Source organism: Carcharhinus amblyrhynchos, unplaced genomic scaffold, assembly GCF_965287045.1.
Source record: "Carcharhinus amblyrhynchos unplaced genomic scaffold, sCarAmb.v2.hapA chromosome_1020, whole genome shotgun sequence".
Classification (NCBI taxonomy): Eukaryota; Metazoa; Chordata; class Chondrichthyes; order Carcharhiniformes; family Carcharhinidae; genus Carcharhinus; species Carcharhinus amblyrhynchos.
In genome coordinates, this window is record NW_027650760.1 from 27,418 (window position 1) to 43,595 (window position 16,178).

At 49.9% G+C, this 16,178-nt stretch overlaps 1 protein-coding gene across 1 annotated transcript; it reads left to right on the forward strand.

Annotated features, from left to right (window-relative positions):
- The first annotated feature begins 453 nt into the window (after positions 1 to 453).
- LOC145340439 (uncharacterized) lies at positions 454 to 15,219 on the forward strand. The gene is made up of 7 exons (XM_080184906.1): positions 454 to 519; positions 864 to 966; positions 3,057 to 3,300; positions 5,816 to 5,925; positions 8,758 to 8,893; positions 10,826 to 11,901; positions 15,191 to 15,219. The coding sequence occupies exons 1-7, from the start codon at positions 454 to 456 to the stop codon at positions 15,217 to 15,219; spliced, it is 1,764 nt and encodes a 587-aa protein (XP_080041032.1).
- The last annotated feature ends 959 nt before the right edge of the window (positions 15,220 to 16,178 follow it).

Consider the following 16,178-nt stretch of genomic DNA (forward strand, 5'->3'; position numbering starts at 1 on the left):
TGCTATGGAGAGTTGGTGATGTGATTGGTTGACCGTTGCTATGGCAAGTTGGTGATGTGATTGGCTGACCGTTGCTATGGAGAGTTGGTGATGTGATTGGTTGACCGTTGCTATGGCAAGTTGGTGATGTGATTGGCTGACCGTTGCTATGGAGAGTTGGTGATGTGATTGGCTGACCGTTGCTATGGAGAGTTGGTGATGTGATTGGTTGACCGTTGCTATGGCAAGTTGGTGATGTGATTGGCTGACCGTTGCTATGGAGAGTTGGTGATGTGATTGGCTGACCGTTGCTATGGAGAGTTGGTGATGTGATTGGCTGACCGTTGCTATGGAGAGTTGCTAACCAGTTTATTCTCCTGATTACTTTCAGAAGGATTTGGTGAGCGGGAGGACCCACTGCACCCTCCTGGTGGTTTGGATTTCCTGGAAGCACTTCCCGGATTCCTCGTCACTATGACAACCAGTGGGAAAGTGGTACACGTGTCGGACAATGTTGGAGATTTTCTCGGCCTCTCAATGGTGAGAGACATTCCAGTTACTGAGAATCCCCTCCTTCCCTAACAGCACTGTGGCTGTACCTACACCACATGGACTGTCACGGTTCAAGAGAGTGACTGGTGCTGAGGGATGGGCAGTAAAGACTGGCCTCGCCAACGACACTCACCCCCATTAAAATAATAAAAACATCCTTCACACGTTAAACTGAAGGGATATCGAGACTCACCATCAGATAGTATAGGCTTAAGGGGCTGAATGGCCTTGTCCTGTTCCAGTGTTGAATAGAAGGGTTGGATTGGTTGAAACTGAGCCAAGATGGCCATACCAGGTGTAGTAACTCATCGCTGTGTCTCTCCCCACTCCAGGTGGAGCTGGTATCGCAGGGAGATAGCTTTTACCAGATGATTGTTGCAGAAGATCAGAAAAATGTCCGTGAAATATTTGAATCAACAACTGGAGCGAACTCAGGTAAAAGAGACATCAGCACCAAGAAATTATATAACCTCCCCCCATGGTGAGAGAATGGAGTATTCCAATAAATCCCCCCCATGGTGAGAGAATGGAGTATTCCAATAACCCCCCCATGGTGAGAGAATGGAGTATTCCAATAAATCCCCCCCATGGTGAGAGAATGGAGTATTCCAATAACTACCCCCCATGGTGAGGGAATGGGGAATTCCAATAACCCCCCCATGGTGAGAGAATGGAGTATTCCAATAACTACCCCCCATGGTGAGAGAATGGAGTATTCCAATAACCCCCCCATGGTGAGAGAATGGAGTATTCCAATAAATCCCCCCCATGGTGAGAGAATGGAGTATTCCAATAACTACCCCCCATGGTGAGGGAATGGGGAATTCCAATAACCCCCCCATCGTGAGAGAATGGAGTATTCCAATAAATCCCCCCCATGGTGAGAACATAAGAACATAAGAAATAGGAGCAGGAGTAGGCCATCTAGCCCTTCGAGCCTGCCCCACCATTCAATAAGATCATGGCTGATCTGTCGCTGCTCAGTTCCACTTTCCCGCCTTCTCCCCATAACCCTTAATCCCCTCGCTTATCAAAAACCTATCAACCCGCGTCTTAAAAATATTTAGCGAGGCAGCCTCCACCACTTCAACGGGCAGAGAATTCCAGAGATTCACCACCCTTTGAGTGAAGAAGTTCCTCCTCAACTCCGTTCTAAACCGCCCCCCCCCCTTTTATCTTGAGGCTGTGCCCCCTAGTCCTACTGTCTTTTTTGAGCGGGAAGAGTCTCTCCACCTCTATCCTATCCATCCCATTCATCATCTTATACGTCTCAATGAGATCTCCCCTCATTCTTCTAAACTCTAACGAGTACAAGCCTAGTTTATTCAGCCTCTCCTCATAGCTCAACCCCCTCAACTCCGGTATCAGCCTAGTAAACCTCCTCTGCACTCCCTCCAAGGCCAAAATATCCTTGCGCAGGTGCGGCGCCCAAAACTGCACACAGTACTCCAGCTGCGGCCTCACCAATGCCCTATACAGCTGCAGCAAGACCTCCCTACTTTTATATTCAATCCCCCTCGCTATGAAGGCCAGCATCCCATTCGCCTTCCTGACCACCTGCTGCACCTGCAAGCTGGGTTTTTGCGACTCATGCACAAGGACCCCGAGGTCCCTCTGCACCGTCGCCTGCTGCAGTTTTTCGCCACGTAAGTAATAGTCCTTCCTACCATTCTTCCTACCAAAGTGGACCACCTCACACTTGCTAACATTAAATTCCATTTGCCATTTCCTGGCCCATTCGCCCAGCCTATCTAGATCCTTCTGCAGACTCTCCACACCCTCCGCACAATTTGCCGTTCCCCCAATCTTGGTGTCATCAGCAAATTTCGACACCCTACACTCGGTTCCCTCCTCCAGATCATCTATATAAATGGTAAATAGCTGAGGCCCCAGCACCGACCCCTGGGGCACCCCACTAGTCACCATCCGCCAATCCGAATAGCACCCATTGACCCCCACTCTCTGCCTCCTATTTGACAACCAATCCTCTATCCACGGATAACTACCCCCCATGGTGAGGGAATGGGGAATTCCAATAGCCCCTCTCCCACGGAGGGGGACCTCCTTGTGGGCGATCCGGGGGGGTCGTCCATCCCGACTGTCTGCCCCTCTACCGCAGCCACACTCACAGCCTGGTGTCCCCGGAGAGGGACCGTGCAGTGTCCGAGGGCACTGTCAATGCCACCTGTGCCCACTGGGTACCCCAGGGACTGGGGGGGTGTATCACTGACCCCTATCATCACATTTTAATCTGCTATTTTCCGCTTTGTCTGTTATTCCAGGCGGCTCCCCTTTCCGGACTCCCCCTTTTTATTTGTCCCTCAGTTAGTTTGATTTAGTTTAATTGTTTTGTTAAAAGAATTGACTCTCAGGTCAGGAAGCTCCTATCTCTGATGGGCTGAAGGGCCTCTTTCTGTGCTGTAAAGCTCGGTGTAGTAATGGCTAACTGAGCAGAGGCTCTGGAATCTTCCATCACACCACGTTTCTCTGAGCCTTTGGCAGCTGTTGTTACCTCTCTCTTTCAGAGTTTTCCTTCCTCTGCCGGATGCACTGCTCTAGATCCGTGAGGTTACAGAGTGGGGGCCAGCGACTGGTGTTAGTGAGGGGCCGCTGTGTGTCAGCTCAGACCAGGCCTCTCTGCACCCCACAACTCATCTTCAGCGCACTGTGTACTCCAGTCCTGTGGACATCTCCAGAACTCAGTCCTTGTGTCAACCTGTTCCACAGTCAGCACACAGCAGATCTCAGATTCACCAATGTCTCCGAAAGGTACAAACATCCTCAACACCAGAAACTGCACATCATCCTCAAAATCAGCAAAGCATCAAACAGACAACTTCATATCGTCATTGCAGAGAGACAGGACAGGTACAGCACGGGGTTAGATACAGAGTAAAGCTCCCTCTACACTGTCCCCATCAAACACTCCCAGGACAGGTACAGCACGGGGTTAGATACAGAGTAAAGCTCCCTCTACACTGTCCCCATCAAACACTCCCAGGACAGGTACAGCACGGGGTTAGATACAGAGTAAAGCTCCCTCTACACTGTCCCCCCATCAAACACTCCCAGGACAGGTACAGCACGGGGTTAGATACAGAGTAAAGCTCCCTCTACACTGTCCCCCATCAAACACTCCCAGGACAGGTACAGCACGGGGTTAGATACAGAGTAAAGCTCCCTCTACACTGTCCCCCATCAAACACTCCCAGGACAGGTACAGCACGGGGTTAGATACAGAGTAAAGCTCCCTCTACACTGTCCCCATCAAACACTCCCAGGACAGGTACAGCACGGGGTTAGATACAGAGTAAAGCTCCCTCCACACTGTCCCCATCAAACACTCCCAGGACAGGTACAGCACGGGGTTAGATACAGAGTAAAGCTCCCTCCACACTGTCCCCCATCAAACACTCCCAGGACAGGTACAGCACGGGGTTAGATACAGAGTAAAGCTCCCTCTACACTGTCCCCATCAAACACTCCCAGGACAGGTACAGCACGGGGTTAGATACAGAGTAAAGCTCCCTCTACACTGTCCACCATCAAATACTCCCAGGACAGGTACAGCACGGGGTTAGATACAGAGTAAAGCTCCCTCTACACTGTCCCCCCATCAAACACTCCCAGGACAGGTACAGCACGGGGTTAGATACAGAGTAAAGCTCCCTCTACACTGTCCACCATCAAACACTCCCAGGACAGGTACAGTACGGGGTTAGATACAGAGTAAAGCTCCCTCTACACTGTCCCCCCATCAAACACTCCCAGGACAGGTACAGTACGGGGTTAGACACAGAGTAAAGGTCCCTCTACACTGTCTCCATCAGTCAAGTATAGCAAGGTGGATGTTGGGTGGCACGGTAGCACAGTGGTTAGCACTGTTGTCTCACAGCACCGGGATCTGGGTTTGATTCCTGGCTCGGGTCACTGTCTGTGTGGGGTTAGCACGTTCTCCCCGTGTCTGTGTGGGTTTCCTCTGGGTTCTCCAATTTCCTCCCAGTGTCCAAAGGTGTGCGTGTTAGGTTAATTAGCTCTGCTAAATTGCCCGCTAGTGTCAGAGGGGGGGATTAACAAGGTAAATGTGTGGGGTTACAGGAATAGGGCCTCGGTGGGATTGTGGTTGGTGCAGACTTGATGGGCCGAATGGCCTCCTTCTGCACTGTAGGGATTCTATATTCCATGATTCTAATAGGATGAACTCCCTGTTCACTTACCTTCTCATTAATAATACTAATTTGCAGTCAGTGACTAGTGGGGTTCCGCAGGGATCTGTGCTCGGACCCCAACTGTTGACATTATATATGAATGATCTGGAAGAGGGAACTGAGTGTATTATCTTCAAATTTACAGATGATACAAAGTTGGGTGAGAGGGTGAGCTGTGAGGAGGATGCAGAGATGTTTCAGTGTGATTTGGACAGGCTGAGTGTGTGGGTATCTGCATAGCAGATGCAGTATAATGTGGATAAATGTGAGGTTATCCACTTTGGGAGCAATAACAGGAAGTCAGATTACTACTGGAATGGGTGTAAACTGAGAGAGGTGGATACTCAGCGAGACCTTGGAGTCCTTGTGTATCAGTTGCTGAGAGTAAGTGCGCAGGTACAGCAGGCAGTAAAGAAGGTAAACGGTCTGTTAGCCTTCACAGCGATAGGATTTGAGTAAAGGGACAGGGATGTTTTGCTGCAATTGTACAGGGCATTGGTGAGGCCACACCTGGAGTATTGGGTACAGTTTTGGTTTCCTTATCTGAGGAAGGATGTCCTTGTTATAAAGGGAGCACAGCGAAGGTTTACCAGGTTGATTCCTGGGATGGCAGGTCTGTCATCTGAGGAGAGACTAAGTCGGTTAGGATTAAATTCACTGGAGTTCAGAGGAGTGAGAGGGGATCTCACAGAAACTTATAAAATTCTAACAGGGTTAGACAGGGTAGATTCAGAAAGAATGTTCCCGGTGGTGGGGGGAGTCCAGAACTAGGGGTCAGAGTTTGAGGATAAGGGGTAAACCTTTTAGAACTGAGGTGAGGAGAGATTTCTTCACCCAGACGGTGGGGAATGTGTGGAATTCACTCCCACAGAAAGTAGTTGAGACCAAAATGTTATCTGATTTCAGGAAGACATTAGATATCGCTCTTGGGACTAAAGGGATATGGGGGGAAGGGGGGTTCAGGATATTGAATTTGATAATCAGCCATGATTAAAATGAATGGGGTAGCAGGTTCAAAGGGCTGAATGGCCTGCTCCTAGTTTCTGTGTTTCTAAGCAGATAAATGTCTATTGCAGTGTGGTCTATCTCCTGGGTTACCAAAAACAAGAACTTCAAGGCACGTCCTGGTACAACTTAATTCATCCTGAAGATCTCGCCAGAAGCAGCGCACAGCACAGGCATTTGTGTAAGTAACACTATGTCAATGGCTACAGGCCAACTCTTCCTGATAACAATAACTCTCACTGGGGTACGGGTCCCACACACACTGACTCTCACTGGGGTACAGGTCCCACACACACTGACTCTCACTGGGGTACGGGTCCCCCACGCACACTGACTCTCACTGGGGTACGGATCCCACACACACTGACTCTCACTGGGGTACGGGTCCCACACACACTGACTCTCACTGGGGTACGGGTCCCACACACACTGACTCTCACTGGGGTACGGCTCCCACACACACTGACTCTCACTGGGGTACGGCTCCCACACACACTGACTCTCACTGGGGTACGGCTCCCACACACACACTGACTCTCACTGGGGTACGGGTCCCCCACGCACACTGACTCTCACTGGGGTACGGGTCCCACACACACACTGACTCTCACTGGAGTACAGGTCCCACACACACTGACTCTCACTGGGGTATGGGTCCCACACACACTGACTCTCACTGGGGTACGGGTCCCACACACACTGACTCTCACTGGGGTACGGGTCCCACACACACTGACTCTCACTGGGGTACGGCTCCCACACACACTGACTCTCACTGGGGTACGGCTCCCACACACACACTGACTCTCACTGGGGTATGGGTCCCACACACACTGACTCTTACTGGGGTACGGGTCCCGCACACACTGACTCTCACTGGGGTACGGGTCCCACACACACTGACTCTCACTGGGGTACGGGTCCCACACACACTGACTCTCACTGGGGTACGGGTCCCACACACACTGACTCTCACTGGGGTACGGGTCCCACACACACTGACTCTCACTGGGGTACGGGTCCCCCACGCACACTGACTCTCACTGGGGTACAGGTCCCACACACACTGACTCTCACTGGGGTACGGGTCCCACACACACTGACTCACACTGGGGTACGGGTCCCACACACACTGACTCTCACTGGGGTACGGGTCCCCCACGCACACTGACTCTCACTGGGGTACGGATCCCCCACACACTGACTCTCACTGGGGTACGGGTCCCACACACACACTGACTCTCACTGGAGTACAGGTCCCACACACACTGACTCTCACTGGGGTACGGGTCCCACACACACACTGACTCTCACTGGGGTACGGGTCCCACACACACTGACTCACTGGGGCACGGGTCCCACACACACACTGACTCTCACTGGGGTACGGGTCCCACACACACTGACACTCACTGGGGTACGGGTCCCACACACACTGACTCTCACTGGGGTACGGTTCCCACACACACTGACTCTCACTGGGGTACGGGTCCCACACACACTGACTCTCACTGGGGTACGGGTCCCACACACACTGACCCTCACTGGGGTACGGGTCCCACACACACTGACTCTCACTGGGGTACGGGTCCCACACACACTGACTCTCACTGGGGTACGGGTCCCACACACACTGACCCTCACTGGGGTACGGGTCCCACACACACTGACTCTCACTGGGGTACGGGGTCCCACACACACTGACTCTCACTGGGGTCCCACACACACTGACTCTCATTGGGGTACGGATCCCACACACGCTGACTCTCACTGGGGTAAAAGGTTGTCAGTTGCCGTTGTTGATGGAACGTGTGGACCTGATGGGTTTAGATGTTTGAATGAAGGGCTGTAGGAAGAATAAAAACCTTAACCAGGCTGGCTGCTTTGGCTGCACTGTTTATCTGGCTGGGTCCAGTTCTGTTTTTGCTTAGTGCTAACCGCCAGGATATTGTTTGTGGGCGGATTCAGTGATGGTAATGCCATTGAATGCCACGAGAATTGGATCCTGTCTTGTTGGTGATGGTCAGTGCCTGGCATTTGTGTGGCCGAAATGTAATTTACCACCTGAGAGCCCAAGCCTGGCGCTGAACACTGTGCAAACATCCCCAGGCCTGAGCTGAGAGAGGGAAGGTTATTGATGAAGCAGTGAAGATTGTTGAGTTGAGGACACGGCCCTGAGGGATTCCTGCGGAGATATCCCGGGGACTGAGATGATGGACCTTCGACCACCACCTTCCTTTGTGCCAGCTATCTCTCCAACCTGTGGAGTGTTTGCCATCAGGCTGCACGGTGGCACAGTGGCTAGCACCGTAACCTCACCCTGCCAGATAGCCGGGTTCGATTCCCAGCTCGGGTCGCTGTCTGTGTGGAACCTGCACATTCTCCCCGTGTCAGTGTGGGTTTCCTCCCACAGTCCACAGATGTGCACGTTAGGTGGATTGATCATGTGAAGGCCATTTCCCCTGAGTGTCAGGGGGATTAGCAGGATAAATACCTGGGGTTCTGGGGATAGGGGCTGGGTGGGATTGTTGTTGATGCAGGTTCGATGGGCTGAATGGCCTCCCTCTCCACTGTGGGGATTCTGTAACCCCAGTTTCGCTCGGGCTCCTTGATACCACACTCGGTCGAATGCAGCCTTGATATCGAGGGCTGTCACTCTCACCTCACCTCTGGAATTCAGCTCTTTTGTCCATGTTTGAACCAAGGCTGTGATGAGGTCAGGAGCTGAGTGACCCTGGCAAAACCCAAAGTGGGCATCACTGAGCAGGTGCTGCTGGATCGCACTGTCGATGACCCCTTCCATCACTTTACTGATGATCGAGAGTAGACTGATTGGGCAGTAATTGGCTGGGTTGGATTTGTCCTGTTTTTTGTGTACAGGACATACCTGGACAATCTTCCACATTGTTGGATAGATGCCAGTGTTGTAACTGTGCTGGAAGATCACCTCCTGAGGGTTTTGGGTAGTGTGGAATATTCACTGAGTATCTGCCATGTGTTTGAACTGTTGCAGTGAAGAATGTTGGTGAGGCAGGGGTGAAGCTGGTGTCCCGCATTCAGCACCGAGACTCGAGCTGGGTGTGGGTAGAGACAAGAGCACAGCTCGACAGGGTGAGCTACACAGTGCAGTGCTCCCACCTACTGATCAGGTAAGCAGACAGCAGTTAACCATACACAGCTCGGGAAAATATTCTGTCAGCACTGACCCTCTGACAGTGCGGCACTCCCTCAGCACTGACCCTCTGACAGTGCGGCACTCCCTCAACACTGACCCTCTGACAGTGCGGCACTCCCTCAGCACTGACCCTCTGACAGTGCGGCACTCCCTCAGCACTGACCCTCTGACAGTGCGGCGCTCCCTCAGCACTGACCCTCTGACAGTGCGGCACTCCCTCAGTACTGACCCTCTGACAGTGCGGCACTCCCTCAACACTGACCCTCTGACAGTGCGGCACTCCCTCAGCACTGACCCTCTGACAGTGCGGCGCTCCCTCAGCACTGACCCTCTGACAGTGCGGCGCTCCCTCAGTACTGACCCTCTGACAGTGCGGCACTCCCTCAGCACTGACCCTCTGACAGTGCGGCACTCCCTCAGCACTGACCCTCTGACAGTGCGGCACTCCTGCTGTGTGTCACTGGCATTTCCTGCCTGGATAATGGGGTAATGTGGGTTATGCGTTACCCTGAAGGCAGGAGTTTGTGGCTGGGAGTGTGTGTGGAGGGCAGTCAGGATGAGAGAGGTGGGAATGTGCTGAGTGAGTCAGAGAGGTTTACAGCAGGGAAACAGGCCCTTTGGCCAAACTTGTCCATGTCACCCTTTTTTTAAAACTTCCCTAAGCTAATTCCAATTACCTGTGTATGGCCCATATCCGTCTGTACTCATCTTATCTATAATAATTATCTAAATGCTTTTTAAAAGACAAAATTGTACCCGCCTCTACTACTACCTCTGGCAGCTTGTTCCAGACACTCACCACCGTCTGTGTGAAAACATTGCCCCTCTGGACACTTTTGTATCTCTTCCCTCTCACCTTAAACCTATGCCCTCTAGTTTTAGACTCCCCTACCTTTGGGGAAAAGATATTAACTATCTAGCTGATCTGTGCCCCTCATTATTTTATAGACCTCTAAAAGATCACCCTTCAGCCTCCTACAATCCAGAGAAAAAAGTCTTAGTCTATCCAACCTCTCCTTATAACTCAATCCATCAAGTCCCGGTAACATCCTAGTAAATCTTTTCTGCCCTCTTTCTAGTTTAATAATATCCTTTCTATAATAGGGTGACCAGAATTGCACACAGTATTCCAAGTGTGGCCTTACCAATGTCTTGTACAACTTCAACAAGACGTCCCAACTCCTGTATTCAATGTTCTGACCAATGAAACCAAGCATACCGAATGCCTTCTTCACCACTCTGTCCACCTGTGACTCCACTTTCAAGGAGCTATGAACCTGTACCCCTAGATCTCTCTGTTCTGTAACTCTCCCCAGTGCCCTACCATTAACTGAGTAAATCCTGCCCTGGTTCAATCTACCAAAATACATCACCTCACATTTATCTAAATTAAACTCCATCTGCCATTCGTCAGCCCACTGGCCCAATTAATCAAGATCCCATTGCAGTTGGAGATAACTTTCTTCACTGTCCACTATGTCACCAATCTTGGTGTCATCGGCAAACTTACTAACCATGTCCCCTATATTCTCATCCAGATCATTAATATAAATGACAAATAACAGTGGGCCCAGCACTGATCCCTGAGGCACATCGCTGGTCACAGGCCTCCAGTCTGAAAAACAACCCTCTACAACCACCCTCTGGCTTCTGTCAAGAAGTCAATTTTGTATCCATTTAGATCCCTCACCCTGGATCCTGTGAGATTTAATTTTATCCAACAACCTACCATGCGGTACCTTGTCAAAGGCCTTGCTAAAGTCCATGTAGACAACATCAACTGCACTGTCCTCATCTACCTTCTTGGTTTCCCCTTCAAAAACTCAAGTGAGTGTCGGTGAATCTAGGTTGCTAACAGTGAGATAAGCTGAATATTTGGTTTTGAATGTTTCTCTTTTTTTTGCAGCCAATCGGAGGCAGTTTATCTACGTCAGAAGCTCTTCCCCCCTGACCTGGATGTCTCACCCTGTGAAGAGTGCCCAGAGATGACAGATCCTTGCAGGCTTCCCAATCCTCAGGCTTCTCTACAGGTTCCCAGGCTGTGTCCTCGCTCTGGGGATGGTTCAGCAGCTAATGGGTCACCTCTCCTCTCCCTCTGCTGGTCAGCCCATGGTCCAGCGGCCTGCCAACCAGCACCATTCTCCAACAGTTCAAACAGAAAGCATGCCGATACACCCCTGAACCAGAGGAGCTTTGTCGAGTCAGTTCCTCTGTCAGAATTATTGCTTCAGGGAGACTCTGGACTCTCCAGTGCACCATCTGTACTGGTTAACACTGTAGCAGACTCGCAGGCTGGAGGACAGAATGCTGCCTACACACGCCAGTACAAACCACACCCTCAGCTCGCTGGAGCCTTTGCTCTCCCCAGCTACCCCAGATTCCCCACGTCCCAGGACCACAGGGATACCCCCTTGGTGCCAGATGTTGTGCCAACCCCAGAAGTCCCAAGTGTTGCCCGAACATCTTCTGAGTACACGGAGAAGGAAAGGACAGAGATCTGCCTTTTGGCTGAACAGCTGAGCTGCCTGGCCGAGAGTTTTGCAGCCTACAGCACCCCAGCGGGTGAGAGGGTGCCATCACCCACAGCAGACTGGGCAGAGTTCCAGCAGCAAGGTGACCCCTGGCTGGACAGCGTGCCCCAGCCCCCGGACAATGATTTCTGGCTGGAATCACACATTGTGGATAAGATCCTGAAGGATCGGCTTTGGGAAGAAACTGATCCCAGGTCCATGAAGGTCACACTCCCTGTCTGTCCCACAGAGATCAGTACATCCCCAGTGGGCTCAGAAAGTCAGTCCAGCCCTACAGAAGCCACTGGAATCTCCTTCCCCTCACCCAGTGACTGGGAAGCGGATTTCATCCTGGAGGAGACAGCCAACACTCAATCAATGTTTGAAAAGTGGGAATTCCTGAATCCAGTCATGGAATTTAATCCTGAGTTGTATCAACTCACTGACAGCCTTCTCCAAGGCCAGCAGCAAGGTGAGAGGCTGCAGACTGAGTCTCCATGTGTCCAGGCACTCTGCCTCACTCCCTCACTGTTTCACTTTGTTCTGTCACATATCCCGTGGATTGGAATTCTTTACCAAAGTAAACACGCTAACAGGTCAATTCTCCCAGTCTCTAATGTAGGCTGCCTATAATATTGTATTCCACCTGGAGTTTGTGTTCTCTGCCTGCTTTCATTGCAGTTATATGTAATTCCAACACACTGTCTGTATTCACTCTGCACTGTTTTACATCCTCAGTAATCGGGGCGCACCGATACCCAATATTAACTCAATATCACAGAATCCCCGCAGTGCAGAAAGAGGCCATTCAGCCCATCAAATCTGCACCAACTCTCTGACAGAACATAAGAACATAAGAAATAGGAGCAGGAGTAGGCCATCTAGCCCCTCAAGCCTGCCCTGCCATTCAATAAGATCATGGCTGATCTGTCGTGGCTCAGTTCCACTTTCCCGCCCTCTCCCCATAACCCTTAATCCCCTTGCCTATCAAAAACCTATCAACCCGCGTCTTAAATATATTTAGCGAGGCAGCCTCCACCACTTCAACGGGCAGAGAATTCCAGAGATTCACCACCCTTTGAGTGAAGAAGTTCCTCCTCAACTCCGTTCATAGATCCCTGAAAGTTGGGAATCAAGTTGATAAGGTTGTTAGGAAGGCATACGGTGTCTTGGCGTTTATTGGTAGGGGGATTGAATTTAGGAGCCGCAACATCATGTTGCAACTGTACAAAACTCTGGTGCGTCCGCACTTAGAGTATTGTGTGCCGATCTGGTCCCCACATTATAGGAAGGATGTGGAAGCATTGGAGAGGGTGCAGAGGAGGTTTACCAGGATGTTGCCTGGTATGGTGGGGAGGTCCTATGAAGAGAGACTGAGGGATTTGAGGTTGTTTTCGTTAGAAAGAAGGCGGCTAAGAGGGGATCTTATTGAAACATACAAGATGATTAGAGGTTTAGATAGGGTGGACAGTGATAGCCTTTTTCCTCAGATGGAGAAAGCTAGCACGAGGGGGCATAGCTTTAAATTAAGGGGTGGTAGTTATAGGACGGATGTCAGGGGTAGGTTCTTTACCCAGAGGGTGGTGAGGGATTGGAATGCCCTGCCTGCTGCAGTTGTAGATGCGCCTAGTTTGGGGGCGTTTAAGAGATCCGTGGATAGGTTTATGGATGGAAAGGGACTGGTTTAGGTTAGAGGGTCATTGCTTTTTTAATTGGTCGGCGCAACATCGTGGGCCGAAGGGCCTGTTCTGTGCTGTAATGTTCTATGTTCTATGTTCTAAACTGCACCCCCCTTATCTTGAGGCTGTGCCCTCTAGTCCTGCTGTCCTTTCTGAGCGGAAAGAACCTCTCAACCTCTACCCTATCCATCCCATTCATCATCTTATACGTCTCAATAAGATCCCCCCTCATCCTTCTAAACATCCCACCCAGGCCCTATCCCCATAACCCCACATATTTATGCTGCTAATCCCCCCAACCTTCATGTCATGAGACTCTAAGAGGCAATTTATCATGGCCAAGCTACCTACATCTGCATATCTTTGGAATGTGGGAGGAAACTGGAGCACCCAGAGGAATCCCATGCAGACATGGGGAGAATGTGCAAACTCCACAAAAGGCTGGAATGAAACCCGAGTCCCTGGTGCTGTTGGGCAGCAGTGCCAACCAGTTGTCATTACTTTTCACTGTCTATCATTACTACACCCCTTTACTGCCTGTACTTTCCCTACTTTGCCTGTATTCCACTCCACACCACCTGTAGATAAGAACATCAGAACTTGGAACAGGAGGAGGCTATCCTGCACTTTGGGCCACTTGTATCAAAGTGTCCAGGTAACTGCCTCCCCCCCCACCCAGCCCATGGTGTGTCAGAACACCCGTCCACTCAACAACTCCCAGCTCAATCTGATCGAGAAACTTCCTGCAGATGTGGCTGTCCAAGATTACAATACTTCCCACATCTCCAGATGTGGAAATTCACCTGCATTAACAACCCCATCTCCTTCATTATTTATGGAATAATTCACTCACTTTAAACAAATCTACTGTATCAAGCATCACTTTCCTGCTTTGACCTGGATTCCCAGTCTCCCCAGACTCTGCACGGTTTACCATCACCATCCAGATCTCTGTTATGATATAAACCTGCGTTCTGTACACTAACAGACAAAACTAAACTGTAACTGCTCGCTGAGCTCCCAGTTCACAGTAATTCCCTGTATTTACACATGGGTCATCAGCTCCACCTCCTGGAATGACTCAACACCATAATTACTGTATACCTGGTCATTATTGTACACAATCTGGAAATTACATATACCATCTGCAATTAATATAAGCCTGAGGGACCTCGGGGTCCTTGTGCATGAGTCGCAAAAACCCAGCTTGCAGGTGCAGCAGGTGGTCAGGAAGGCGAATGGGATGCTGGCCTTCATAGCGAGGGGGATTGAATATAAAAGTAGGGAGGTCTTGCTGCAGCTGTATAGGGCATTGGTGAGGCCGCAGCTGGAGTACTGTGTGCAGTTTTGGTCGCCGCACTTACGCAAGGATATTTTGGCCTTGGAGGGAGTGCAGAGGAGGTTTACTAGGCTGATACCGGAGTTGAGCTATGAGGAGAGGCTGAATAAACCAGGCTTGTACTCGTTAGAGTTTAGAAGAATGAGGGGAGATCTCATTGAGACGTATAAGATGATGAATGGGATGGATAGGATAGAGGTGGAGAGATTCTTCCCACTCAGAAAGGACAGTAGGACTAGGGGGCACAGCCTCAAGATAAAGGGGGGGCGGTTTAGAATGGAGTTGAGGAGGAACTTCTTCACTCAAAGGGTGGTGAATCTCTGGAATTCTCTGCCCGTTGAAGTGGTGGAGGCTGCCTCGCTAAATATATTTAAGACGCGGGTTGATGGGTTTTTGATAAGAGAGGGGATTAAGGGTTATGGGGAGAGGGCGGGAATGTGGAACTGAGCCACAACAGATCAGCCATGATCTTATTGAATGGCGGGGCAGGCTCAAGGGGCTAGATGGCCTACTCCTGCTCCTATTTCTTATGTTCTTATGTTCTGTAATTACCATACACAGCCTGTCTTTACTGTACACTGCCTGCGCTGTGGGGCTGTCGGTCTGCCTGTACTGGGGGGTTGATCCGCCTGCGCTGGAGGTTGTTGGCTTGCCTGTACTGGGGATTAGTCTGCTTGTACTGATGCAGATTTCTTATGTTTAACACTGTATAATCCAGTCTCTCTCTCACTTTCTGCTTTCAGATGGCACTGTGGAACAGTCTGCATTTTAAACTAAGTCTTCGACTTACCCGTTGAGTATGGCACATTGTCATGTGTTGTGAAACTTCAGTCATCTGAACCTTCTTACACACTGTGTGTGTGTATGTCTGTGTGTGTAAGAGATGTGAATGTGTGTGTGTGAGAGAGATGTGAATGTGTGTGTGAGAGAGAAATGTGAATGTGTGTGTGTGTGAGAGAGAGAGATGTGTGTGTGTGTGAGAGAGAGATGTGAATGTGTGTGTGTGAGAGAGAGAGGTGTGTGTGTGTGTGAGAGAGATGTGAATGTGTAAATGCATATATTTGTGTGTGTATTACTGACTATGTGTGCATTAATATTCAGTGATCTGCTAGAATATTAACATGTAGTCCAATCAGTCTGTTTAAGTTATGAGTTAAAATCAGCCCTGTTATTATGGGATGGTTTCACATGTTACCATGTTGTGTGTACATGGGTTAAGGTGAAGGCCTGGGACACAGTGTTTAATATTCCCAAGCAGCGACAGTAACTAGTAGTGTAATGGTTAATAATTAGTGAGGGGCTAACAAGTGATAGATTATTAATGATTGTTAACTAGGGACAGATATAGTAGCAGCTGATAACAATGACTAGAATAACAGGTATTGTAGCAGTTAATAATTAGTGATGGAGTAACATGTGATAGACCATTAATGAGTTACCTAGTCATAGCTTATTTAGCAACCTGTAACTAATAATTAGTGATAAAACGACAGGTACAGCAGCAACTAGTACTTAATTAGCAGTAACAGAGTAACAGGTACTTATTTTTGTGTACCAACCAATTAAACAAAACTAAATTAACTTAGGGACAATTTAAAAGGAGCAGCTTCCTAAGAGGGAGAACCACCCAAAATAAAAGATAAAGTAGAAAGGAGACTTAAAACATTAAAATGTGATTATCAGGGTCAATAATCCACCCCAGTCCCTGCGCTGTCCAGTGGGCACGGAAGG

Coding starts and splice junctions, on each gene's coding strand:
- LOC145340439 (XM_080184906.1), top strand. CDS start 454: ATGACAACCAGTGGGAAAGTGGTACACGTGTCGGACAATGTTGGAGAT. Junction 967..3,056: donor AACAACTGGAGCGAACTCAG/GTAAAAGAGACA, acceptor TCTCTCTTTCAG/AGTTTTCCTTCCTCTGCCGG. Junction 11,902..15,190: donor TCTCCAAGGCCAGCAGCAAG/GTGAGAGGCTGC, acceptor TTCTGCTTTCAG/ATGGCACTGTGGAACAGTCT.